The 25551-nt window shown below is 41.1% G+C and overlaps 2 protein-coding genes across 2 annotated transcripts; one reads left to right on the forward strand and one right to left on the reverse strand.

Annotated features, from left to right (window-relative positions):
* Positions 1 to 1486: 1486 nt before the first annotated feature.
* gan (gigaxonin) lies at positions 1487 to 19890 on the reverse strand. The gene is made up of 13 exons (XM_030052813.1): positions 19522 to 19890; positions 18580 to 18802; positions 18199 to 18313; positions 17703 to 18053; positions 16959 to 17027; positions 16663 to 16814; positions 15753 to 15874; positions 15419 to 15531; positions 13202 to 13351; positions 12724 to 12860; positions 7468 to 7602; positions 6399 to 6508; positions 1487 to 5006 (listed from the first exon to the last, which is right to left on the reverse strand). The coding sequence occupies exons 2-13, from the start codon at positions 18762 to 18764 to the stop codon at positions 4825 to 4827; spliced, it is 1821 nt and encodes a 606-aa protein (XP_029908673.1). The 5' UTR covers positions 18765 to 18802; positions 19522 to 19890; the 3' UTR covers positions 1487 to 4824.
* Positions 19891 to 20467: 577 nt separating this feature from the next.
* On the forward strand, positions 20468 to 24267 carry acd (ACD shelterin complex subunit and telomerase recruitment factor). The gene is made up of 2 exons (XM_030052812.1): positions 20468 to 20652; positions 21876 to 24267. Exon 2 carries the CDS (start codon positions 21975 to 21977, stop codon positions 23808 to 23810), a length of 1836 nt encoding a protein of 611 aa, XP_029908672.1. The 5' UTR covers positions 20468 to 20652; positions 21876 to 21974; the 3' UTR covers positions 23811 to 24267.
* Positions 24268 to 25551: the final 1284 nt, after the last annotated feature.

The following is a 25551-nucleotide window of genomic DNA, read 5'->3' on the forward strand; positions in this document are numbered from 1 at the left end:
ACCAACAAACACACCCGCCCACTCTCTCTCTCTCACACACATACACACACATACAAAGTGTACAAACTTACACAACACACTTTTTCAGCACATACACATTTCAAACCCACACAAGCAGCCTCGTCTGCTTATTTCCAGCGTGCACAAACAATGTAGCGTTGAGAAGTCGTTTTGCATCCAAATGCGACGGCAAACTGATGACGTCTTTGGCTCTGGACAGGATTGTTGTGAACACAGGCCTCATTGACGGGAAGAATACTTACTGAAATTAAATGTGGGGCTGAATATTTTGAAACCAAAAGGGATTTTTAGACATTTGTGATAATATCAACTATATCTTTTATGTTGCAATGAGATCTTAACCTCACAGAATTCAAAAAAATGCTATCACACTCTGAGCCAATTCCACAAAAAACAGGGCACTGATGTTAGAGAATGTTATTACTGCTGAAATCCAACATCAGTAAGGTATTTCACTCAGAGATGAAGGCATCCTCTCTTGGACTGATTATATAAAACCAATAGAAAGCAGGTGACTGTAAAAAATGGATCGATTGCAGCTCTCAGCTATTTTTATTTATTTATTTTTTTTTAATATATTTTTTTTTTTGGACAAAAAAGTGAAGACAAATGGAATTGACCACTCAAGTTGTGTTTTAATTCCCTTAATGTGACTGAATGACACAAATAGGCGACAACATCTTACAAAACTTCCTTTGTATCAGTTACAAAAGTACAAACTGAAAGAACAGTTTTACTCCGTCACGTCTGCAACATAACTTTGGTTAATTTCAGTTTCAGCGACATTAAATCCCCACTTGCCATATCACAGTAAATCACAAAGTTCTTACAATCACACCAACAGTTATATTGTGTGACCATGCGAGAGAAGGCGTTGTTTGGGATACAGAGTAGTGCGGAAACTTCATGTTTACTGTAAACGATGAGGCACTATGGAATGTGGAGTGTCCATGCAACGATATGAAGCACTACACATAGTGCTGAGTGGTAATACACACGGCAGGCCCGAAGCAGACTGGTCCTGATGCTTTTTGTCTAATGTCCTGAGAGTGACTTGCTGCTAGGAAGGCTTCACTCATACATGAAAACTCATACATATGTACCTGACATGTATTTCGTACATATGTATGAGGTGTTTCCCTTTTTTTGGAGTGTGTTTTTGATAAGGGTCTGACAGATACAGCAGCAGCAGTTTGTCTACGGAGCTAAATTGCTGCCAAAACCTGACAAACAAACAAAATGTTTTAAAAATATCCTCTGATTCACTAACAAACGACAAAACACCATTAACAAACTGGATGATATGTCCAGGTATTACAGATACACATTTTAGTACTGAACACGATATCTTAATATCTGGGTCTCTTATTGTCCTCTGCTCTGCTCAACCTCCTGGCGTAGCGATCTAGGCTCGTTTAAACTGACTCATAGCGCCGCCTGCTGTTGTGGAGGGCAAATTACATAGGGCATTTGACAACGGAAAAATTGTGCCAAAAGTCACGCGATATGTTTTGGTTTTTGTAGGAACTTTTTTTTTTTGTCTCTGTAGGAACTATTTTTTGTACTTGTAAGAACTGATGTTTTTTCTGGAGTATGATGTATTAGAAATATGTTGTGTATTTGTTGGATAGGTACGTTTTGTATTTGCAAAACAAAATACATTAGTTTTTTTTTTTTTTTTTTTTTTTTTTAATGGTGTTCTGTATTTGCAAACCATACTGCATTTGTTAGTGAATCACAGGACATTTGTAAAACATGTTTTGTGGTTTGTTAGGTTTTGGCAGTGATTTAGCTCCACATTTGCCAGTCAGATTTGTTTGCATGTTGTGGAGCTCTGGCATGCTGTTTTGTTTTGTGCTTTGTTTCCTTGTGTTTTATGTTGTTGCATAACCTACTGCATCATTTTGCTTTTTGACTGATAGTTCAGTTACGTGGTTAAGTTAAGGTGGGCTTGTTTAGTGTAAAGTCCTTTGAAACATGCGTGTGATGAAGGACTACAAACCAACTACAGACCAACTTGATTTGCAGAATTGATCAATATGACACTGGTTGTCAATATGGGAAGCCATTAACCTAAACTGATTCTACTCAGTGTTTTCTGCACTACTGCACAGCGATAGAGATAGTTCACCCAAACTTTAGATTATATCAGATTACTGGTGCTGTCTGTAGTGGCTGGATGCTCCAAATGCAGTTACAGTAGTTAGCATTTGTAGTGTTTGGATGACTTTCCATAATGACAAAAATAAATTATAGGAAAAACACTGACATTGTAAAATCTTTGTGATTTTTTGGCATGGAAATGGTCAAAATAAAACATATTAAAACATATAATATGAAAATATAAGCACTTGAAAGCCCATATCGGTCAAACCCCAAGCTGTGCTGTAAGAGCTGTAGGAGTCCTCTGCGGTGTGTTTTCTGTGTGTTTCTTGGTGTGTTCTCTTACAAGAGGTGCCAGTGTCAACACCATATCCAGTGCATGTGTATGTCTGAAGTGTGTTTCAGTTCCAGTGTGTGTGTGTGTGTGTGTGTGTGTGTGTTTGTGTGTGTGTGTGTGTCTCTTGTATGCTTCTGAGCCGAGGACAGACAGCAGCAGCTGTAACTCACGCACAACAAACGGGGTCAACAGATGCCAAACCAGCGCTGACTGGAAAGCCAGGTCAGAGGTTGTGAAGGCAGCAAAATGCATCCAGCAACTTAAGAGTGGCACTCGTAACTACGTCTATTTCTGAACCGGCTGGGTCCGGGAAGCTTGGTCGACAGCGAAACCAATCATCAAGTAAAGCAGTGCTACATACATTCAGTTTGTGTGCATAGGATACATATCTGTGAAAAATGGCTTTCAAAAGTCATATACAGCTGATGATGTGGTAGCGCTGTGTCTGCACAGATACTCTAACTAAAGGAGCTGCGTCTTTAACTTAAGTGAAATACAGTGACAACATCCATAAAGTGTATCTATGTGTTATGTGAAGGTAGATAGAGCAGTGGTGAAAGTGAAACTTTTCCAGTTGAGAGAAAGCGAGAGCTGCGTCCTTTAGTCAAAACACAACATGTCTTGTGGCTGCATTGCATTCTGGGCTGTCGAGGTTATTGTCAGTGGAGCAATTAGCTTCTCTACCTTTTCTTTAATGGATTCCTTCCTGTATTGTTGATGTGTGTTGGTGCAAAATGGTGGCTCTGAAAAGTAGCCCTCTCTCTTTGAGTGACGGCCGCCAAAGCCAAATGTTTACCATCGGCGTTTTAGTTACTGGAAACTTTCTGCAATAAAACTCTGGTCTTATCATTTTGTCTGCATTTGGCCAGGTAAGATTTTTTCAGGGCATATTTTTCTGTTCAGTGGCAGCACCGCATTTCAGTAAAATAAAATGCTTCCACTAAAGCGTCCAACAACAATGTGACAGTGGATTTGTTGCAGTCTCCCTAAATAAACCCTCAGTAAGAAGCAAGCAACCAAGTAAACATTAAAAACAACAGGGAATGTCAATAAAAGAAAACCTGAAAAAGTAGAAAAAAAAAAAAAAACCTCCTGGTTTCTTAAAAAAAAAAAAAAAAAAAACACATTAAATTAACAGGGAGCCGAAGTGAAACTGGAGCTTCCATGATCGTTTTCTACAAGTAAGAATTTAATTTTGAAAGTATTGTTGAAGTTTCAGTTGGAGGACAAATGATGGTGTACTCGACAGAGAGGGTTGGTAATCAGCTTATTATGTATGTATATGTTATTATGTATGTGTTTGTTTCTTTATATTTATATTTAAGTTGATGAAATATGAGTACACTGAGGTTGAGCAGGCTTGTGAGGTAAAAATGTGTTGATGTGGTATGTATTTATGTTTTTATTCTCTTTTTTGTTGCATTTTTTTGTTTGGTTTTGTTAAGACTGAGTCCCTCTTTTATGGATTTATATCTTGACAAATCTGAATAAAATCTTACAAAAAGTTAAAAAAACAAAAAATAAAAACTCCATTCACCATCCCATAGAAGTTCTGAATTATATAAATAAAATATGACCTAGCACTAAAATATAGAGATGCTGAACAGTACGTTGTGCAGCTTTCTTTGTATTTAGACAATCATGAGTTATAAAAAAAAAAAATCAAAGCTTTACGGATTATTGACATTCATTATTCTTTACCAGGTATTAGCAAACATCATTTCCCACAAGTCTGCACAGGCAGTCGCACCTTTAACGTCACCCTGCTTGACAGACCAATGTCAAACTTTAAGAGTAACTAAAAGCTCAAGCCAAATCTCTGGTGCAAATCTCTTTAAATCCGTAATCTAGTGTATTTTAAACAATTTTTAGTTGTTAAAAAAGCTAAAAAATAAACATTATTGTACTTTAGTTAGAAATTATGAAAGCTTCATCCTTTCAGTTTCAAATATAAGCAGCATAGCCCACTATCCTGTCTCTGCTCTCCTGAAGGATTGTTGACAAAATGAAAATAAATTACATGAAAATGAAAGCACACAGTGGAGCAGAAGCTAAAAGGCTAACAAGGAAGTGTATGCAGGACTTCGGCTCCCAATAAAAAAAAATCCAATAAAACCCACCGTGATTAAAAGTGTTTTGACATATTTGCCTTCCTGTCAAGCCAGACAGCAGACACAGCAGAAGAGAGAGGAAAAAAATCTCCAGTGTCTCACTGTAATTGAGAGTGACCATTTCCATTTTCTAACTCCTACTGTGTAATCCATTAGTGTTACTACTTTCTGTATGACGAGGAATAGGTAGAGAGTACCAGTGTGCAAAAGTGTGTGATCATGAAGCAAACTGCAGGGCACTTCATGCGCTCCTTAAGTGTGAGCGACCCTGACTCTGAACATGCCCTGCTTGACCTGAAGGCGAAACAGCCGGCAGTTGGCGATGCGCAGGGCGGCGCAGCACGTTTTGGAGAGGTCACTGGTCAACATGGGCTTGGTGCGATGCCACGTCCCCGTGCTGCGACGAAACTCACGGATGTAGTCAAAGCTCGTACCTATGCACACAGGAAGGGGAAAAAGTGTGAATATTCATTTGCCTTGTAGCTAACAAGGTGTGGTGATAGGGAACTTTAAACCTGCACTGCATAAAATTGCTGCAAATGATGTCGTTATTCCACATTTTTGAGCGTGCACCTTTCACAACAATAATAATAAATGTAGAGTTAGAATTATACAGGCCATTGTAGTTCTTCAAAACTGAAACATTATCTTACAATATTATACCAGAAGAAATATGAAAATGCTGTTAAGTTGCCCTATTGCTCTATTCTTAAAGACGAAGACACTTAGCATTGAAATAGTGTGCAGCCATACAGCCTTACTATACAGGGATACATTTAATCTACTCAGATGTGTTTGCTCTTTTAAGAAAACTGCTTGTGAATGTACTATTTAAGTAATCTGAGACCAAACAGACTCAAACATGAAAGCCTACCCGCATGTTCCTTTCAAGTCCAACCAATACTCACCGAGTCGACACTAGCCTGCATGATGAGGAAAGATCCATTTAACCCTCCTATTAAGTTTGGGGTCAATTTGACCCCAGCCAGTGTTTAACGTCTCTAAATAAATGATTAACGTCATTTTTTTTGCTTCATATTTAATGAGTGTTCCTAATGTAATGGGCACTACCGGGTAAAGATGAAATTCACATGATGATATGTTTTCAATGTCCTGTACACACTTTGCAACGCAACGGTTATAAATAACAAAAATCTGTACTTAGAAATAATATAAAGCCATTAAAACACCAAAAATTAATATTTATTTCCAGTTTTAGGTCAATCAGTGAGATTTTATGGTGATTTGAATATTTTTCCATTGTCGCCTAATAGGAATACTGGATGTATAAATGGGGGTGAAGGGGAGTTATGTTTTATTTAAAGGGCTATTTAGGTAATCAACAAAGAAACAAAGTATTTGACACATAAACTTTGATAACAATTTTAGTTATAATAATTTTGTGGAAGTTTAAACTGCAGGGGTCAAATTGACCCCAAACATAAAAGATGTTCAAAAATGTGAACATAACAGGAGGGTTAAAGTAAAAATCTGAGACAATCTCATATGAATAAACGTCCATTTTGCTGCTCTGTGTCACCAGTCAATTTAAGACGGTGAACAAAGATAGCCACCATGGCCAAACAGATATAGACAAGAATACAACATCCAGAAATTTAAAATGTATCATCAGAAAATCCATGGAAAAGACTTCATAATCCCGCCCACAGTTTGATTGACAGGTGAACTCTGGGAAGTTCAGTGCAGGAACACCACAGCAAAATGGGGCCAAAACAAAAAGAATGCCACATGTTGAAATACTGACATTGCTGCAGCTGTGATTTTCCAAAACTCTTGTGCTGGCAGTTGAGTGTGTGTTAACTGACCAGTGTCCAGGTCTCCGACCACATAGATGCTGGCTCCGATAGGCACTGCTCCGTAGACGAAGGATGAGCTTGTCTGGATACACAGGTTCTGGTCGTCCAGGAACATCCATCTACATATCACCAAATACAGATAAACAGCACATAAACAGTGAATAAAATTAATTCTCTCAACACTGCATGTAGCACACTCCACTTACTGACAAAGCTGTATCAGAGAAACATTTTCAGTAGCTATGACACAGAAGCCTGCATAGACACCTGTGAGGGCTTTACATTCGCCTTATTCACCTCATTGCCATGTTTGGTTACCTGACATCATGAAGAGGATTACATGCAAAGTACTATAGACTCCAATGTTAAAACTCTAAAAAAAAAAAACAAACAAAAAAAAAAAACTATTTCAAGAGCAGGATTGCTCAAAACCACAACTGGACATTATATCAGTAGCTACAATAAAAAATCTCCCATGGCTGAATTATGTTTTCTCAACATTGTTTTACTGCTTGAATGAATGAATGAATAAAACACAATCAGTAGAGCAGCCAGTCATCTCAATTCATTTCACATCATGATGGTTAAACACATCTGAAGTCTCTCAATAAAGGGCTTTGAAATTATGATAGCATGGTCTCTCTGTATTTTCATCCAATACCACTACTGAAATAGTATTTTTTATAGCAGGGATTTAATATTGTAGACTATGGCACATCCACATCTAATCCGTCTTATGATGTCAGTAACCAAAACATGGCGCCAAGGTGAATAAGGTGAATAGACAGCCAGTCTAATGATCAATTACACAATAAATATGTAATGAACCAACCTGTATTATATCAAAGGTAAATGACACAAACTGGCTGGTATCTGATTTTTAATAAAAAGACAATATAGCCACCTTAAATCTGTCTAGCCCTAGCTTGCAATAATGTATTCATTGCTGACTGACTTGACAAATAAATGTGACACTGACTGTCCTAAGAGGGGCATGATTTGTGATTTTAAACAAATGGGCTCCTAAAAATTAAAAATAAATACAACTTTCCATACAACCACTTTTTTTCATACTGACCGTCTCATCTCATCATGATAGAACTCAGACTTGCAGGTCGTCATCTGTGGCTGCGCTGAGCTTTCATTCTCTTGGCTTCTCACTCCACCGAACACATAGAGCTCCTGGCTGACGCCACATGCCACCGAACCAAACCTTAACAGGCAGCACCGAGGACATGGAAACCATCATCAGAGATGTGAATTCAGGCATGTTCAATCAACTGTTTTTTTAAACCACAAAGCATTTTACATCAACTACATATGACAAAGCAAACTACGTGTCATATTTACAGACTGACCCAAGGAAAAAGTTGATTTCAGGTTCATTCCTGAAAGCAGAGACTGAGCTGACCAGTCTTAGGCAGCATTTAGACAGAATCTGACAATCCGGCAATTTGCTGCAGCACTGTCTGGCAGTGTGGGTGTGTCACTATGTGGCCCGTCTGTCCGATGTCAGCCTGTTTGATCTGACCGCCGGCTTACATGATTGGCCACAGGAACATGATGTCGGGCTGCACTCCAGCAAAAGTTGAATCTGGCTCAATTTCTTGCCAGAGAGCCACTGCGTTTTTTTAATGGATCACCCTGAAGTAGGTGCTGCCAGCCCCCTTTGGTGCACTGCCGGACTATGCAAAATAATATAGGGCGGTGTGTTTCTGCTGGACTGTTGGATTTGGTGAGAATGTGTGTTGTCAGACCAGACCTTGGAACAGCCAATGTGTCCTCACTCAGGTCCTCTGAACAGGCCCTGTTGCCAGATTATGCAAAGTCTGGTAGATGTGTGTTGTGTGTCCGCCTTCTGTTGTGTCTCTGGTAGCCAGAAAAAACAGGCCAGTATCAGTATATGGGACCTACTACTAGTTTTAGTCATGTCTCATAGCAGAGTGTCTAAAGCAAGAAAATAAGGTAATATGATTCATGTTCATGAAATAAAAGCAGTAATCATTCTTAAGCAACAATTCTTGTTACATTTCTTAACATTGCTCAGAGTTTATGAATGGGTCATATGGTGCCAGGAGAAAGAGGAAGAGTTAAAAGGCAAGATATTATGCAGCTCTTCAAGGGCTCAGTGTCTGCCAGTGTTGAAAACATAGCCTAATTGTTTCTGCACCAGAAGATTTCTATTTGGATTTCAGGTGATTCTGCCTTGGATGATATTACAAGCCAAGAAACTTTACTTTACAATGTGATGAATACCTACTTAAAAGAAAATACCAACAAGACACTTTAATGATAAATTATCTTCTCAAATCAGGAGAAAGCCAGAAAAAAAGAAAAAACTGAATGTTTCTTCACTTCTCATCCTCACAGCATGTTGTGGGTTCTGCTATGACTAACAAACCACATGATGTGACTAAACCTCTTCCTTAATAACTATTTCATCTTCCCTAGCAACAGTGTTATCTCTCAGTATAAGAAGTGTGATATTTGAGGCAAGTCAAACTGAAACTAAAACTGACAGTTCTTGGGAGTGCAGCAATGACGCCCAGAGTGTGTTTCACTTCCTGTTGTGCAGTTCATTAGAGTGCAAATGTTTCTACTTGCAGATTAGCCAAGCTGAGGCTGTGTTTCTCTCTTCTTGTTTTTGATTTTAAGATTATTTTGGGGGCATTTCTGCTTTATTTGATGATGTAGGTAGAGAGAGACAGGAAAGGCAGAGGAGAAAGACAAGATGACATGCAGCTAAGGGCACAGGTTAGATTTGAACCCAGGCTGTTGCATTTAGGACTTAGGGTTGGGTTAGGGTTAGCCTTGATACATGGTATGTGCTCTATCAGCTTCCCTAGTTTTTCAAGAATTCCAGTAAAGGAGATTTGCTGCAGTAAATTTTAATTTAACCCATCCCTCCCAGCTTGGCAGTGGTGTAAGTTGCAGCCACAAAAAATTATATTATATGAGTACATACATTTAAATTTGTAGAAGGCACTGTGCTGATGGTTGTTCAGTTCAGTTCAAATGTGTTTTTTTTTTGTTGTTATTTTGTTTTGTTTTTTAAATAAATAACAGTTTGGTAATTTCCTTCAGGAGTTCAGTACATCTCCATATTGGAGTGGCTGTGGTATAAGGGCCTTAAAGGGCATCTTTGGGCCTATGGCGAAGGCTGGTACCTTTATCGGGTTTAGTTTATTACGAGCAGGTGCAATGCTGCTGTATCTCATCTTTGTGATTAGGGTGGGGTGGACATTCTTTCTGGAGGCACGCGCACATATTGCATGTGTTATCTAGGCCTTGAAAATACTGAAAAGGCAGTGAAACACCAGCATTTTCAGGCTACGCTTCGCCCATCTGGATGCCATGCATTCTTACATGAGTCAATCCTTGGCCTCTGCTGAGAGGGACAGACTTCCAGATCCATCTGGTGTGGTGCACCACCACGGTAGGAGTCCTTCCTGCTGGTCAAGAGCTAATCTCAGGAAACAACGGAGTAGCAAAACATGAGAGTTCCCCAGCAGGTCTGCTCAGTGAGTCATAGTCAGGTTCAGTCTCAGGGGCAGCAAGCCAGGCAGGGTGGCATCGGCAGGAGTATGCTCATGCTAGGGAGGAGGATGTCCTCTTAGTTGTAGCCAGATGGGCTATTCCTGGATAACTGGATGACAACTCTGTTTATACCAGAGACGCTTCCCAGTGAAGTGAGCACTGTGGGTAGTGGTAGTGATCACCCCTGTAGCCAGGCAGACTAATCACACAGAGTTCCAGGACCTCTTGGACAAAGTTGCAGTGGCATTGGTCTTCAGGCAGGAAACCCATCTGAAGTTATGTTAATGGATACCTTTAACAATGCCATGATGGAAGGCTGGGCTGAGAGAAGAGGCCACTTCCATTTCACTTCAAATAGAGGATCCTGGGCTTTTGTTGGGGAGCCAGATAAAGACATTTTTTGTTGTTGTTACCAGATAAAGACATAATTGGGAGAAGCCCATGCTTCAAACCAAGGTCACCTGTGTCCGTGATAAAGATGTTACATCAAATCATGGGTCTATCACAGCATTGAGCAGATTATCTAATGCAGCAACACTGCTACAGACTTATCTGCACAGGTTCCTGCCTTGGGTTACTAAAGGTGGGAAAGACCTTAAGGAGGCAGAAGAAATGTCTCACAAAGCCCTGCTCCTATAAGTTGTGGGCCACAGCAGTCAGCCTGATGGGTGTGTCCTCCACACATATTGTAAATCCTTAGAAAATTTCTGTGGTAGTTAAATACTGGCTTTAAATGATATTCAGCAAAAAACTGGTTTAATGAAAAACTGAAAAAGGCTTGAAAGCATCCCTACTCCTGCAGCAAGGGACCACGGCTCTTGTCTCACTCCCTGGCGCCCTCTGGCATGATGGCGCCTACAGCATTTCCCTAACCTGCCCTATGGACCGCATGGCCCTGCTGGACAGAATGTGGTTGGAAGGGCACGGGGTGATTCCATTTTGGCCTGGGAGGCCACGGTTCCACCTTCTGTTGTCTCTGCTGACAGGGACCTCATGGCTGTGGTCGCTGAGAGTTTTAGCCTATACATTGTCACCCCATTTTCAGAGGCTCAAAGGTCATTGAGCAAACTATACCTAACATACATAACTATAATTTTAAAGATTATATTCAATATTTGGAGGAAAATCCTTTGCAGTCTCTTCTGAGTCTCCATGGACATTACCAAATTCTGAGTTACCAAATACTGAGTTTCCTCCCTTGAGACGCTCTGCCAAGCCTTTACTGCAGCTCCTTCAGCTGCTACTGGTTTGTGGTTTCGGTCTTCAGTTTGGTCTTCAGCAGGTGAAAAGCAGCTCAGCTGGGTTTAGGTCTAGGGACTGACTCGGCCATTGAGGAATATTCCAGTTCTTTGCTTTCAGTAACTCTTGGGTTGCTTTTGCAGTATGTTTGGGGTCATTTTTCATCTGCACTGTGATGTGCCATCTGATCAGTTTTGTGGCATTTGGCTGAATCTAAGCAGACAGTATAGCTCTATAAACATCAGAATTCATCCTGCTACTTCCATCAGTAACATCAGTCATAGTATCTGTCCAAAGAACCTTGTTCCAGAATCAGGCAGGCTTTTTTTGATGTTTTTTGCCAAGTCTAATCTGGTTTTCCTGTTCTTGAGTGACACCAGTGGTTTAAACCCTCTCAGGAACGTTGCTTGACTGTAGATTTGGACAGTGATATGCCTACCTCCTTGACAGTGTTTTTGACTTCCCTAGATGTGAATGGGTTTTTCTTCACCAGGGAAACAGTTCTTCAGTCATCCACTTTAGATGTCTTCTGTCGATTTCCAGGCCTTTTGGTGTCTTTCTTCTTTTTCTGCTTTTGGTGTCTTTCTTCCGTTGATTTGGCTACTCCAAAAGTTGTTGCTCTCTGTCTGATAGATTTTATTTGCTTTTTGAGCCTAATGATGGTCTCCTTCACCTGCATAAACACCTCTTTGGATCGCATGTTGAGGGTTCTGATAAACAGCTACCAAATGCAAATGCAAACACTTGAAATGAACTTAATTTGTCATGGAATAATGAGGGGAAAGGCCACATCTGGCCATGAAACTGCTATTTAGTCGAGTGTCCAGTGACTTTTGAGCCTCTGAAAATGGGGTGATAATGTATAAAACTGGCTGTATTCCCTAAATGTTTAATACCATACTTTTGTTCAACCCCTTAAATTAAAGCTGAAAGTCTACACTTCAATCACGTCTTGATTAGACCATTACAAATCCACTGTGGTGATGTTCAAGGGCAAAGTTACGAATATTGTGTCACTGTCCAAATACTTAAAAGACCTAACTGTATTTTAAAGGTGAGTCAGCTGGTCGGAACAGTTACTGAATATTGTTTAGGGGGGCTTGTTCCTATCCTCAACAATCGGATGAATTAGTATTTTAATACCAATGTAGGAATGATCCATTTGAGGTTACACAGGTAACCTTATAACAAAATGAGATCACTCCCACTCTCTGGCTATGTTGCTGGGCCTTGAAAATTTATATAGCACTTGAATCTGGGCTAAAGGAGCCTTTACAGGCTCACCCAGATGACAAAATGCTCAGGCAGTTGTGCACGTAGTGAACTGGTCATGGTTGGTTTACTGACGTAACCTTCAGTTTGAGGACTGAAGGTCTGTTTTATGAAGCAAATGAAACATAGGCTAGATGTCAAAAAGTAAAAAAACAAACAAACAAACAAAAAAAAATATGAATAATAATTTGAATCATTGGTATCTTGGATGATCATATCAGAGAGTGATGGTTTATTTTGCCCTACTTTGGCCAAAACAGCTACAGCTAAGCTAAGTAAAGTCTACCTTCTCTCTTTAAGAGGACACAGGCCTGTCCACTGCTGGGTCTTTGGGTCGAAGCATTCAACAGAGTCATACAGCTTCCCATAGGAGCCTCCACCAATGGCATAAATCTTTTTGTTCATGGTAGCATAGCAGCCAACCTGAAGGAGGAGAGGCAGAGAGTCATTTGAGCAATGATTTGCAGAAAGGTTCACTGTAAAGAAGGTCTCAAAACTTCCTGGACAAATATGGACATCACCATTTTCACCATTTTGGCCTCTCAGCCTAGTGGACCATTATATTTTTTACCAGCCAGAGCCCATGTGATCCTGACTTTATCTAACTCTCAAAATCATTGTGAGGCGCACACTATTACTTCTTATACTAATATTTCTCCATGTTGCATTATACTGCGCATTGTGTGTGTGTGTGTGTGTGTGTGTGTGTGTGTGTGTGTGTGTGTGTGTGTGTGTGTGTGTGTGTGTGTGTGTATATCACCGACCTTACGGACCATAGTCATGCTGGTCTGAGGTTTCCAGGTGCTGAAGTGAGGGTCAAACACTTCAACAGTGATCAGTTCGGTTTCTTGGTTTTCTCCTCCCAGAACATAGATCATGCCATCCAGCTCTGCCACACCAAAGTTTTGTCGGGCCTGAGGGGATCAGTGACAAAGGAGAAGCAAAGGCCATGTGGCTCAAATGCTGCATTTTTGTCATGCGGGAAAGATGATAGATACATGCCTCCCACTTCAAAATATGGTTCACCTTGAGCTTAAGTCATTAATTACTACTAGAAAATACTGTTAATCTTAGCTTTCAGAGACTTTAATTGCTTCATGAGGGTTTCAGTCGATTGACAGTAAGTAGAGTGTACTGTAATGCAGCACTGACATGATGAACTTTGACCAAACCAAATAAAGGCTTCATGTTTATTGGTATGTTTATTTTTGGACTGTCTTGTTCTGTGGAAACGGTTTTTAATAGTGTACAAGAATAAATGACCGTAAAATGGCTTCATTTTAAGGCAGGAAAGCGAGCCCTGATAACCTCCAGCTGTGCTGATTGTGCACACAAGAAAGGAAAGGAGAGGCGAACATGATTGGCACAAAATTAAAAACACAACACTATTATCATTAAATGGCTTATTCCTATGGGACAGAAACACAGCCAAAGTAAAGCACTCATTGAGCACTCTTTATCTTCTCATGGCTCAGTTTCTAACAGATGAAATTATCTTGGTTACATATACATGACACAGCTCCTACTCTGACCAATTTGAATAGTTATTTCTATTGATTTTACTTTTAGTACAATTTTTTAAAATGTTTAAATTTATAGGTCAAAGTTCAAGGACTTCGAAACTGATAAATTAAGCTGTCTTTAAATCAGTTGATGTATATTGTATATCGGTGTTTTTTTTTTTAGAATTGTATGATTTGCATTTTTGTTTGTTTGGACTCATGTTTTATGTCTAAAATCTCAGTGGGACTATCTTGGTAAATAAACAACAGCTCTCTAGTTAGATAGTTAACAGCTAAACTTGTAATGTTATCAACAGTCTAAAGCTGCACAATTAATATGCAGTTGATTTTGTTTATAAACCAAGTGTTTGAGTTTTCACACGCAAATCATCTTGGTCTGTAATAGAGTAGGTCTATAATAAATTGTGTTAGAAGACCTAGTTAAATGCTCTTCCAGGCACATTTCCCATCTTTCCTCAATTCATCCTCTAGGGAGCCGCTTCAGTCTGTCCACCCTGGTGCCATCACAGATTTGTTTTCATTTGTTTGTTTCTGACTCAGAGACAAAGAGCTGTTCATGTTTAGAAATGTTGCCTGCTATGATCAGCACCATAAAATTAACATAAAAACTAGCATTCCTTTTTAAATGAGCCAACATTTGCAGTATTTATGCTAACAGGTGACACAGTTGGCAGGCAGGATCCAAAGCTGACTGCACCTTTGTCTCCACATCTGCCAATGTACTACGACAGCACTGACACCTAGAGGCAGGCACTGATGCCTGCATGTGAAATAAAATAATGAAATGAACCAGACAACAGAACATGTCTGCAGAAATGCACTTGATGCAACAACTGAGATTGACCTAACAGAAACTGCTAAACCTGCTGCTGCTGCGACACACTGTAAGGCTTCTGCTATAATGTGAGTCACAGCCATGGTAGCATGCAGCGCACGCTGTCCTATATATCAAAAGAGAGGGGGGAAAAAAATATTTACCTGCCTTTACTGCACAGTTTCTTTTGCAATGTAATTACTTCAAAAACATAATTGGTACTTTAAAGTAGGTGAAAATATTTTTCAATCAAAGTGAAGTGAAAAGTCAGTAAATTTGATGTATGGAAAAAAATTAAAATTTTCATAATGCACTGTTCATTGTGGGGAATTCCCAGTATGTTTTCTGATGAAACATGCTCTAATTTCATCTTTCTTGCTTGGAAATCTGATAGCAGCTCTCTTTAGTACAACTTCATGGGATGTTAATGTGTGGGGCATTTACTGCTTGAAAATATTGGAGCTCAGAGTGGAACACCAGTATCACTTAAAGATGGAGATGGGGTGTACAGTCAGTGTACCTTGACTTGTCTAATTTTATTGTGGAAGCTGATGAAGACACTGGCCAGGAAATAACCCTAAAAAGATACCCGTGTATTTTTAGATATTGTGATGATTCCAGTATCCATGGACAGGTAAGTGTACCTGTATCATGGGTGGAATGGGGCTCCAGCTGTTGGACTCAGGGTCATATCTCTCTCCACTGTCCAGGACTGTCTTGTGTTCATCAGTGCCACCCATCACAAACAGAAAGCCCTCTGATTGGACAGGAAACCTCAAGTTATTACCAGCTTGAATAGAATTCAGTGGATATAAACGCTGTAGACATTTTGTTATTGAACAAACCAATGACTGTTCTTCCTGGATAAAATAGTTATTCATTCAGGTTGATTCAATTTCATGACATTAGTGATTGATTCATTTTGTGAATCATTTCAGGCTGGGAGGATGAATTTCTTGTTCTGCGTCTGGCACTTACCGGCAGCGATGACCCCGTGGCCCACACGGGCGATATTCATCGGCTGCAGTTGGATCCAGGCTTGTCTGTTGGTGTCGTAGAGCGGACACATGCACCGCGTGGCTGCAGTTGGCTTCCTGCTCCTGTACAGGAAGACACCGGCAGACAGGATGTGAGCTGACTGAACTCTACACTCATCTAACCTCATTCTCTGGACCTGACCATATTTCAGCCTTCAACAGCACTATTTTCTGTGGTGGCCAAACACATGGATGGCCAACAGTCTGAACAGTCTGAAGTTTTCATCCTAGAAAACAATACATCAACTGATTTCACTCACTAGCTGACGGTGTGCAAAATACTGTCTGCTGCTGTAGCATTTTTGTGGGCATTTCTGCTTTATAAGACAGGCACAGAGGCGAGTGACAGGAAAGGCAGGGCAGAGAGAGGGGATGACATGCAGAGAAGGGCTGGGGCCAGATTTGAACACAGGCAGCTAAAGCTTCAGTAATCCATGGTACACGTTCTACATACAGGGTGCTGCTGCTGGTGTAGTACCTAGGCTGCAATGAAAGCATTCAGACTCTTACAGCTCAAAGGCAAATGTTTGAAATCCAAAGCTTTTAGTACTATGCTTCAAACACTATGGAGCTTTGAAGAGACATTCTGATATTTTGGAATGAAATATATGAAATATATGAATGAAATATTGAATAACGGTATCACTCCAACACTAGTAAATGCATACTATGCTTTACTCACTTATTTTGAATATCACTCAGTGGACAATAAGACAACGAATGTGAAGCAGCTCTCAGTAAGTACAACACAATGGTAGTTGCCGTACAGCCAAGCCCTGGACTCCCAGCTGCTCCAGTGGAACACAAAGACACAAACAAAAACACAGTAAACAAGATGGTCAGTAACTCACTTGCGGTCCTCTCCACCGGCGATAACAATGCACTCGGAGTAACCTCGAGGCTTAAAGGCAGCGAGGAGATCCTCGCCCTGCGGAGGGGCGTTCACTAACATTGACTGGCAGTAATCTCTGATCACCTCTCTCATCAGTGGCTCTCCCATGGTCTGATGGGATCAGATACAACATGAACTGGGGTGAGGTACTGAGTTAACCATCTAACTCAGACTTTTTGCTCTAAGAATATTGTCAATTCACAACAGCGTCTGTTAATTGAACGCTTTGATGTGACAACTTTAAAATGTACCTACCTGCTCTCTCAGATAACCTATATCCAGGCCCTGCTGCCACACTGCAGACATCACTTCCTTCATGTGTACCTGAAAATACAAATGCAGTCAGAATCACCTCATGGCTTCACAGAAACAAAAAGGCATATCAGTTAACAAGATAATAATGAAATAAACATATCACTGTTTTCTCTCTCTGGCAGTAACTTGGCACATTATGGCCTAGATTTCCATTTCTAAGAGTCAAAACATTTGTCTTGCCCTATTAAGCAAGGGGAGAAAGAGATGCGTTTCAAGAGCAGATATCTTGATGGACCAAAAACTTTTGTTCCAGAGGAAATGTGAAATGAGTAAAAGGCTGCATACCTCACAGAGACAAGATGTCAGATTACTTACATTGCAATGGGTTTATTGATAGTGAACCTGTCCTTTAGCTGTATTCCTCTGTGGTGAGTCACTTTGAGATGAAATACAAATGTGACCTGCAGTATAACCTAGAGATCAAGTTATCATCTCATCTCTTTAATGAATGTTTAACATAGCAGCCGATGCTAACTCTGTACACAAAGCACTGAATACTGACAGGGTGACATTTTGCATGGATAGGTGTAATCCGGCCAGATATCAGTTATTTGGGCTGGAGAAAAAATATTTTTGCCTGGGAGAGTTTGGCATATGAGCCAGGAAATGCAATTTCAGACTTTTTGACAAATAACCACTCATCTCTTTTCTGTTTGCACTGTATTTACAGTGAGCATCACCCACCCTGCGATCCTCTGGGTCATGACTGAGCCAGCGCACCACAGCCTCCAGCACGTGCCTCTCGTTGCCCACATTCAGCTTCTCCATGGCCAGGATGTCACAGAGCCGGTCTGGCATCAGCTCCCTGAACTCCTCGGTGAGCGCCACGTCACGAAAGTGTGTCTGCAAATACTCAGTGGCGGCGTAGTGGACATGGTAAAGGCAGTAGTGCAGGGAGAAGAGGCGAATGCCAATGCAATTCTCTGCTGTGATACAACTCTCTAGGAACTGGCAGCAGAGGGACTTGAGGTCCGTCATGAGGAGTAGATCAGATGCTTGTACCATTTCCTGGATGGTCTCCTCACTCAGACTGATCTGTGTGGGAAGAAGACGTGTATACACTAGATAACAGGGACAGACATAGGGAGTGAGCACAATAACAATTCAAGCATGAGTCACTATTAATCACTGGTACTGACCACACCCAAGCTTATGCATGTCAGAAACAATCCATGCTCACTTCGCCACTGAAGATATAGTCCAGGATCTGTTTCATAATGGGCATAGAGACTCCCTGGAGTTCAATTCTGTACACTGACCCATCTTGTTTTGGAGGATTATAGTTCAGCTTGGTCCTATAAAAGGAAATCATCAAAGCAGTCAAATACGATAAGGTCTGTAAATGACAACATGACAGCCTGCAGCACAGAGCCTGCTCTTACAAATAACTCTGGCACTGGAAAAAAAAAAAAAAAATCAAATGGCAGGACACATCCACATTGTTGACACCAGCAGTGTAAACATCAAAGTCAGCAAATCCATGATAACATGTGGGTAAGTATGGCTGACCGCAGTGTATAGGACAGCCAGAACAAAATATAACTCTGCCATATTTTTTGACCTGATATAGGGGCTCGCAGCCGCAAGGATGTTTTTCTGGACAGGAAGTTCTTCTCCATCCACCACCAGCAGTGCATCGTGGAAACATTGTTCTTGCCAGAAGGAGCGAAGAACCCTGAGGAGTTTCTGGGAATGCTGTGGGTCAGAAACCTTGGAACCAGATGCAGCCCCTCCTGTATCAGGCATGTCTAGGCCGGAGACAGTCCTTGCACAGGCTCTTCACTCTTGGAAGTAAAGTGTTAGAACACAACGCTTAACTTCATTCACAAAATCTGGCACTTAAATTAAACACTGCATCACTTATCATATATACCAAGTATGATGTGAGTTAAGACATTTTAAATATAAGTCGGATCCACTCTTTAGTTCGACGTGTACTAAGTAAACCACAAAACAGTAATTACAATAAAAATTGCACTTTTAGGCTCTAACCTAACCCAAATTCAACAGTGGGTTTTAGCGAGCAGTGTGAATCCTTTGTTAAAGTTACAGTTTTATATAAACAAGCTGCCGCCTTACGAATAATCTCTGCGCCGAAATTTCGAGGACAAAACCCTCTGGATTCGTCAGGGGTCTCAGGTCGTGTTTTACTTGTTATGCCGGTTACAACACTGAACTCACAGATTTTTAATGGAGTTTGCCAATGACGTCCTTCCCATACTGAAGCACGTATAGCGCACGCTAAGCTAACAACAAACGACGACGGACATGTTGCTATTATCAGTCAAGCACAGTACATCGATTTGTTGACATTGTAATGACAATTACATGATTTCAGGCAAAGGTAGGCTAGCTAGCTCAAATCCAATGCAGAAATCTGCTTCGTGTCAGTGATAGCTTGCACCTGTGCAGCTGAGTTAAGGAATAACGTTTATTTCAGACTTGTCATGTCATGTTCTGCCGAAAGACAATTAGCTTGTACAATTTAGGTGTCTTGCCTTACCTTAAGACTAAGAACAATGTGTGTCTCTCTTCCCTTAATGTGTGGGAAAACACCCACCCAAGTATCACTCAGGACAACATGAATCACGTCGAAAACGTTATGTGATGCCAGCAGACACGAAGAAACGTCTATGGTGCATCAGGGACCAATCGAAACGTGGGAAATGTCCACATCCCATATGGACACCTCTAAAAATGCACGTCACCCAACCGACTCTAAAAGTAAGTTCAACTCGTCTTTCAAGTAATCCATGCCATTCCCTTTAGGCTTCAGGTAGTACACAGTGCGAGCAAATGACACTCGCCTCCGCTAGGTTTGTTGATAGACTCCGTTTCTCCGATTTGGGTAATGACCTACAGAAATAAAATCCTGCGGTCCTCTAACTCAGCATCAGCTAGACGGTTTGGGGAGGCGCGAGGTCAGGAGCGTTCGAATACTTTAATCTTAACCTAAATGCTAACTGTCCTGAAGACATCTCTCGTGATTTTAGCGGATTATTCCGTCATATATGAAGCTTTATATATTCTGTATATATAATAAATACAAGTGTTTCAGATCGACGGAAACTGGTTCGCATATTCGTTGTTTGAACTTCAAAGTGGCTGTGGAAGGGTGAATATGACAGAAATGGAACGAGACTCCAGGCGCAAAATACCGGAACAAGCTGGCTACATTAAAAGAGCAACAGAACTTCGTATGTTATTTTCACAATAGAAGTCTTCCTCGCGAGCAAGTGTTACAATTGTACACCATAAAAAAGTGAAACTAATACTTTTTATTACTGGTAAATGTGTACTAAATGACCCACTGTTCTTTTCACATTATATATTCATAACAATACAGGTCGAGCTAAGAGGCCATATAATTTGAACTTTTATTTTAAAGGCGAGATTGAGTAATTTCCTCTGTAGTTCTGGTTATATGCAGGTGTCTTGACACAGTTAACAATGCTAACTTTTGAGAAACGTAAACACAGTCGTTTCAATACAGAAGTAGCCAAAGCTATTGAGACTGGGGTTCTAAGCCATTTGGAAACCGGAAAAGATGAAGAAATAGTGAGATCCAAATCCATCTGTGAGAAGACCGACACTGGAGAAGTTTTCAGCTGTGAAAGAGAAACCTGTCGACCTGGTTAGTGTTTCCCGTGTTTTAAAAAAAACACGACATTAACATGATGGGTTCAGCTGGAACCCAGGCTGTTTCAGTGAACACAGGCCTACACTGTGGAATTATAACATGAAATTTATAATCGTCAAAACCTTTTCCCATTGCTGTATGGTCCTCGCGAAACATAATCGTACCTGTAGCGGTGCCAGAACCACTGGTAATGTGACATGAATGTGACATTTTCGAGGGAAAACATGATTCCCACAAGAACTGTGATGTATAAGGTGATGCTTAATGATGTATAATGAGTGGGGAAGGTTATGTTTGATTTAGAGGGCTATTTACAGTTATCACAGCCAGTTTTATACATTGTCACAGTCTGAAAATGTCAGACATTTGGGTCGCTAGTGTTTATTGATAATGTGATTGCTGATGGCAGTATCTGCTCAGATTCAGACAAATGCCACAAAACTGATAGGACGGTGCTTACAGTGCAGATGGACAATGACCCAAAACACAATGCGAAAGCAAATCCCAGAGTTACTGAAAGACGTGGAATATTCTTCAGTGGCTGAGTCAGTCCCCAGACCTCAACCCAGCTGAGCTGCTTTTCACCTGCTGAAGACGAGACTGAGGGCCAAAAGACCCACAAACCAGCAGCAGCTGAAGGAGCTGCAGTAAAGGCTTGGCAGAGCGTCTCAAGGGGGGGAACTCAGAATTTGGTGATGTAATCTATGGGTTCCACACTTGAGTCAATCATAGACTGACCTCCATATATTGAATATAATCTTTAAAATTATAGTTATGTATGTTATGTATAGTTTGTCCAATGACTTTTGAGCCTCTGAAAATGGGGTGACAATGTATAAAACTGGCTGTAATCCCTAAACTATTATATACCATATTTTTGTTCAGCCTCTTAAATTAAAGCTGAAAATTTGCACTTCAGTCACGTCTTGATTACCCCATTTCAAATCCACTGAGGTGGTGTACAAGGGCAAAATTGTGAATATTGTGTCACTGTCCAAATACTTATGGGCCTAACTGTAGGTAGTCAGCAAGATACATCAAGTAGGCCGACCTGACACACGAACTTGAGTAACAATTTTTATTAAATGAATTTTCCGGGGGTTTAAATTGCTGGGGTCAGATTGACACCAATTTATATTAAAAAAAATGTTATTAAGCAGTGAACAGTTCTTCATTCTCTTGGCGATGTTATTCACTCTTCTCCGTTTTCATTACAGCTGCACTACAGAGGAGGAACCTACAGCATCGTAAATATAACGTAACGGAGTGCAGCTGGAGACAAACCATCTTTTGAATCTGACAGAGCTGTCACCAGCATGGTTCAAACAAATAGGAACAAATTGGAACCATGGATAGAAAAAATGATCCTCAGCCATGGCAGTGAACAAATTAGCAGCACTGTGTGGTTGAAGGCTCATGTTATTGGGGTGGGTCAGATGTCTCAGTCCCAGGCCCAGGGATCTGACGGCCCCACAGGCCTGCTCTTTCTGTCTGATGGGAAGGTCCAGATCCCTGCTGTTCTGACCAAATCCGCCTGGGAGCATCTTCAGGAGCAAGAAGACCGCGAGTGTTTCTCCAGCTTGGTGAACACCACGGTGTGTCTTCAGGCCTATCGCATGCAGTTTCACATGGCCCTTGAAGAGACCAGGTGCAGGTTTTTCCTGTCGATCGATAAGCTGGCCACGGCAGCAACTGGGCCGGAGAAAGACAACACCCCTTGCTGCACTACCCTTCCCTCTGTCAGGTATAAGATCTGTAAAACCTGGGAGTCCCTGCTGAGTCACGATCTGCTCGATTCTCAGAAGAGCCAGTGTGAGTTTGACCTGTCAGACCTGCTGGGGGAGTGGCAGCACAACTGCGTGCAGGATGTGCTGCAGGACATTCGAGAGAGGCTGAGACCAGAGTGGAGGAGCTCCCCACAACCCTCAACCTCTTCTTGCATCCCGTCCCTAGTCCAAACTGACACTTGCACTGCCACTGCCACAAGTTGGGATGCTGACAGGGTCAAATATAAAGGGGAAGAGCATTTCAGCGTCCCTGTAACCTGGCTTCTCATCCCGGACGAAGAGGCTCAAGAGCCACAAAAGCCATTCAGTGAAGGGAGTAAGACACCAGGCAGACTTTTTGTTGACTCTGAAGACAAAAAGACTGGTTCCTCACTCGCCTGCAAACACACAGAGACTGTCGATCCATGTGTTGATGATTTTGAATCGCGGACAGCCAGGCCAGCAGCTTTCAAGGAAATTCCTCACAGCACTAAGAACACACCACTTCATGAGGACAGCATACTAAGAGAGGACATTGTTATTGACTGTGATGTCAGGATCTTATCCAATCCTTGGGACATTTTTCCTCCACCATGTGACGCACTCAACTCCTCCTCATCCTGTAGTGAATCCATAACCTCAGAAGTCATGCCACTCAAGTCTTTGCCTGATTCAACTGCTACTAAGTCCAAACCTGAGAGTGCTGTCATGGTAACCAGCACACAACGTCCCATCTCTGGCTCAGGGAGTCCCCAGATGTCAGAGCAAAACAAGGCCGAGCAAAGCCTCCTTCCACCGTACCAGAAGCCACAGTCTTCGTCCAGCTTTGCCACCATCTCCGGTTCTTCATCTTCATCAGCCTCTGTGAGTCTACTGGAACCGATCATAATACCTTTGAATCCATCAGGTGGCGTTGAAATCCGTCACTTCCACACCACACAACAGTCGTCACGCCAGGAAGAACCTGTTGTGCAAAAGGACGTGGGGATGGAGAAGGACGCTCAGAGGATAGGTAGGAAGGTGAAGGCAAAGAGGAAGAGAAATGAGCCCATGCAGGATGCATTGACTGTCTTGGAGGAGGAAGGCACGGAGGAAGAGGATGCTCGGGTAGCCCAGAGCCCTCCATCATGGTTATTTGAAACACAGGCACTTTCTAAGGCTCACGCTCCTGGCAGCTCCAGCCAAGGCAAAGCGGCAAGGACTGTCTTAAGAAAGATCCCCACTGTTCATAGTGATGGCACCCAATTCTCTTATTCCTACCAAGTTTCTGGTCAAAGTCTGCAGGACATGAGCAAATTTGAGGTTACCGATGGCTTGCTCCACTGGGCAGTGAAGTACCTTCTTGCTCCAAAACAGACTGACAGGCCACACAAGATTGTCTCTTAAAAAATAGATTGGGACCCTCTTGCAGGTTTATTGTTGATGGTTCCTCATGTTACAAGCAGAGTACAACTGTGTTTAAAGAAGGCTGTTTCCCAGGGCGAGACAGTACGTTTCATTGGGTCACAACCTGAAAAAGTTACGGAACCCTTGTGTGACATGTTCTCAGCAAGACAGGAGTCACTTCCCTTTAAATACCTTTGGTTCAAAATGTCAACAGACACAAAGTTCAACTGTTAATGTCAGTCTATTTGTTTTACTTTTCAATATGTTGGGAATACAATCCCACTGTTCTTGTGAAGAGATTTTAGAGTGTGGCTTCTTGAAGGAAATCAGTTTCTTGCACTGAAAAGCAAACCACCTGTTATTTAGAATGTACAGATGTGAGACAGTGTTTTCCCCATGCAATTTTTCTGTTTGCAATGTCATGTCTTAAACACTGAATAAAATGCCTTTTTGATTTGTTAAAAGAAAAATTTAGGAAAGGCTTTCCTATGTTTCATGTATTTTTTTTTTTTTTTTTTTTTTTTTGAAAAATTTTGATATAAGGTAGCTTCACTCATTGGAGCTTTTTTGTGTCCACAAGATGTCACCAAACACCAGATGTATTTCTTATCAAGGAAATTGGATTAAGTGGACAGTTGCCAGTCATCAAGGTAGTTTCTACCCTACCTACTTTAACTCAGTGTGGCATAATCAGGCAAAGCATTTCAACAGACACCAGGTCAGAATCTCAGAATTCTGCACTGCCAGCTTATGCATGAGTGTCAGGTATGGCAAAATGTGGCACTTTAGCCTAAGTAAATCATAATTTAATCATGTAGTTTTTATCATATATAGTTTGGTGCTCTGTGTCAAATAAGTGATCAAACAATAATATCAGTATTGCTTGCACAGGTAGGTGTTAACCTGCTGTGGCATTGCTGTCTGATGTACCACTGCTGGTGTCCACAAAAAATAACCATAAATAGGTTCTGCAAATTTTATAATGTCAGATGGTATTACATGCAGGGACCTAGAATTTAGGGATTTAATGTTGCTGAACTCTGGACTCAATTGCAATTGTGTACTGGAAACTTTCACCACTGAGTTTAGGCTATAGCCTTTTAAACATTAGTGTAGTTGTTTGTAGTCCACAAAAATTTTTGGTATATGGCAATAGTCATCGTTGAGGCCTGTGAATGCCACACGGCCCATTTGTTTTTAGATCAATGCTGTTGCAGCAATGTAAAACATGACATGCCTCCTTTCTTGAGATGAGATATGGATGTACACAACTGTCAATGGAAAAAGTCAAATCAAATTGACCTGCGTGGTCTGGACTACATGTCTCATACTTCCATGTTAGCAGTGGTTTATTTATTAATGAGTCACCGTCTGCTGAAAGAGGAGGAGAAAAAAGACCAACTCCTGAGTTTATCCACTGAAAGCTCAAAACTCCTAATGTAAGCAGGAGCCAGCTGTGTGCACTTCTAAAGTTGCTATAATCCTCCTTCACCCTATAAACAGGAAAATACATAATATAAAGCATCATGCTCGCAACCACAAATAATATACTGTCCATGTTGTCCTTGTAAGGCAATACAGTCCCGACTGCTTCCACACAGCTGTTGAGAGAATAATTAAAACATCATGCTTTGTTACAAACAGAGCTGGGTAATCTTAGAAAGACAATGTCCAGCCTGTTTCCCATGTTGTGTGCAACAGGCAAATCCACCCAAGGAGCAAAATTTCAAGGGGTTTTGGT

This window comes from Myripristis murdjan, chromosome 6, assembly GCF_902150065.1.
Source record: "Myripristis murdjan chromosome 6, fMyrMur1.1, whole genome shotgun sequence".
NCBI classification, from domain to species: domain Eukaryota; kingdom Metazoa; phylum Chordata; class Actinopteri; order Holocentriformes; family Holocentridae; genus Myripristis; species Myripristis murdjan.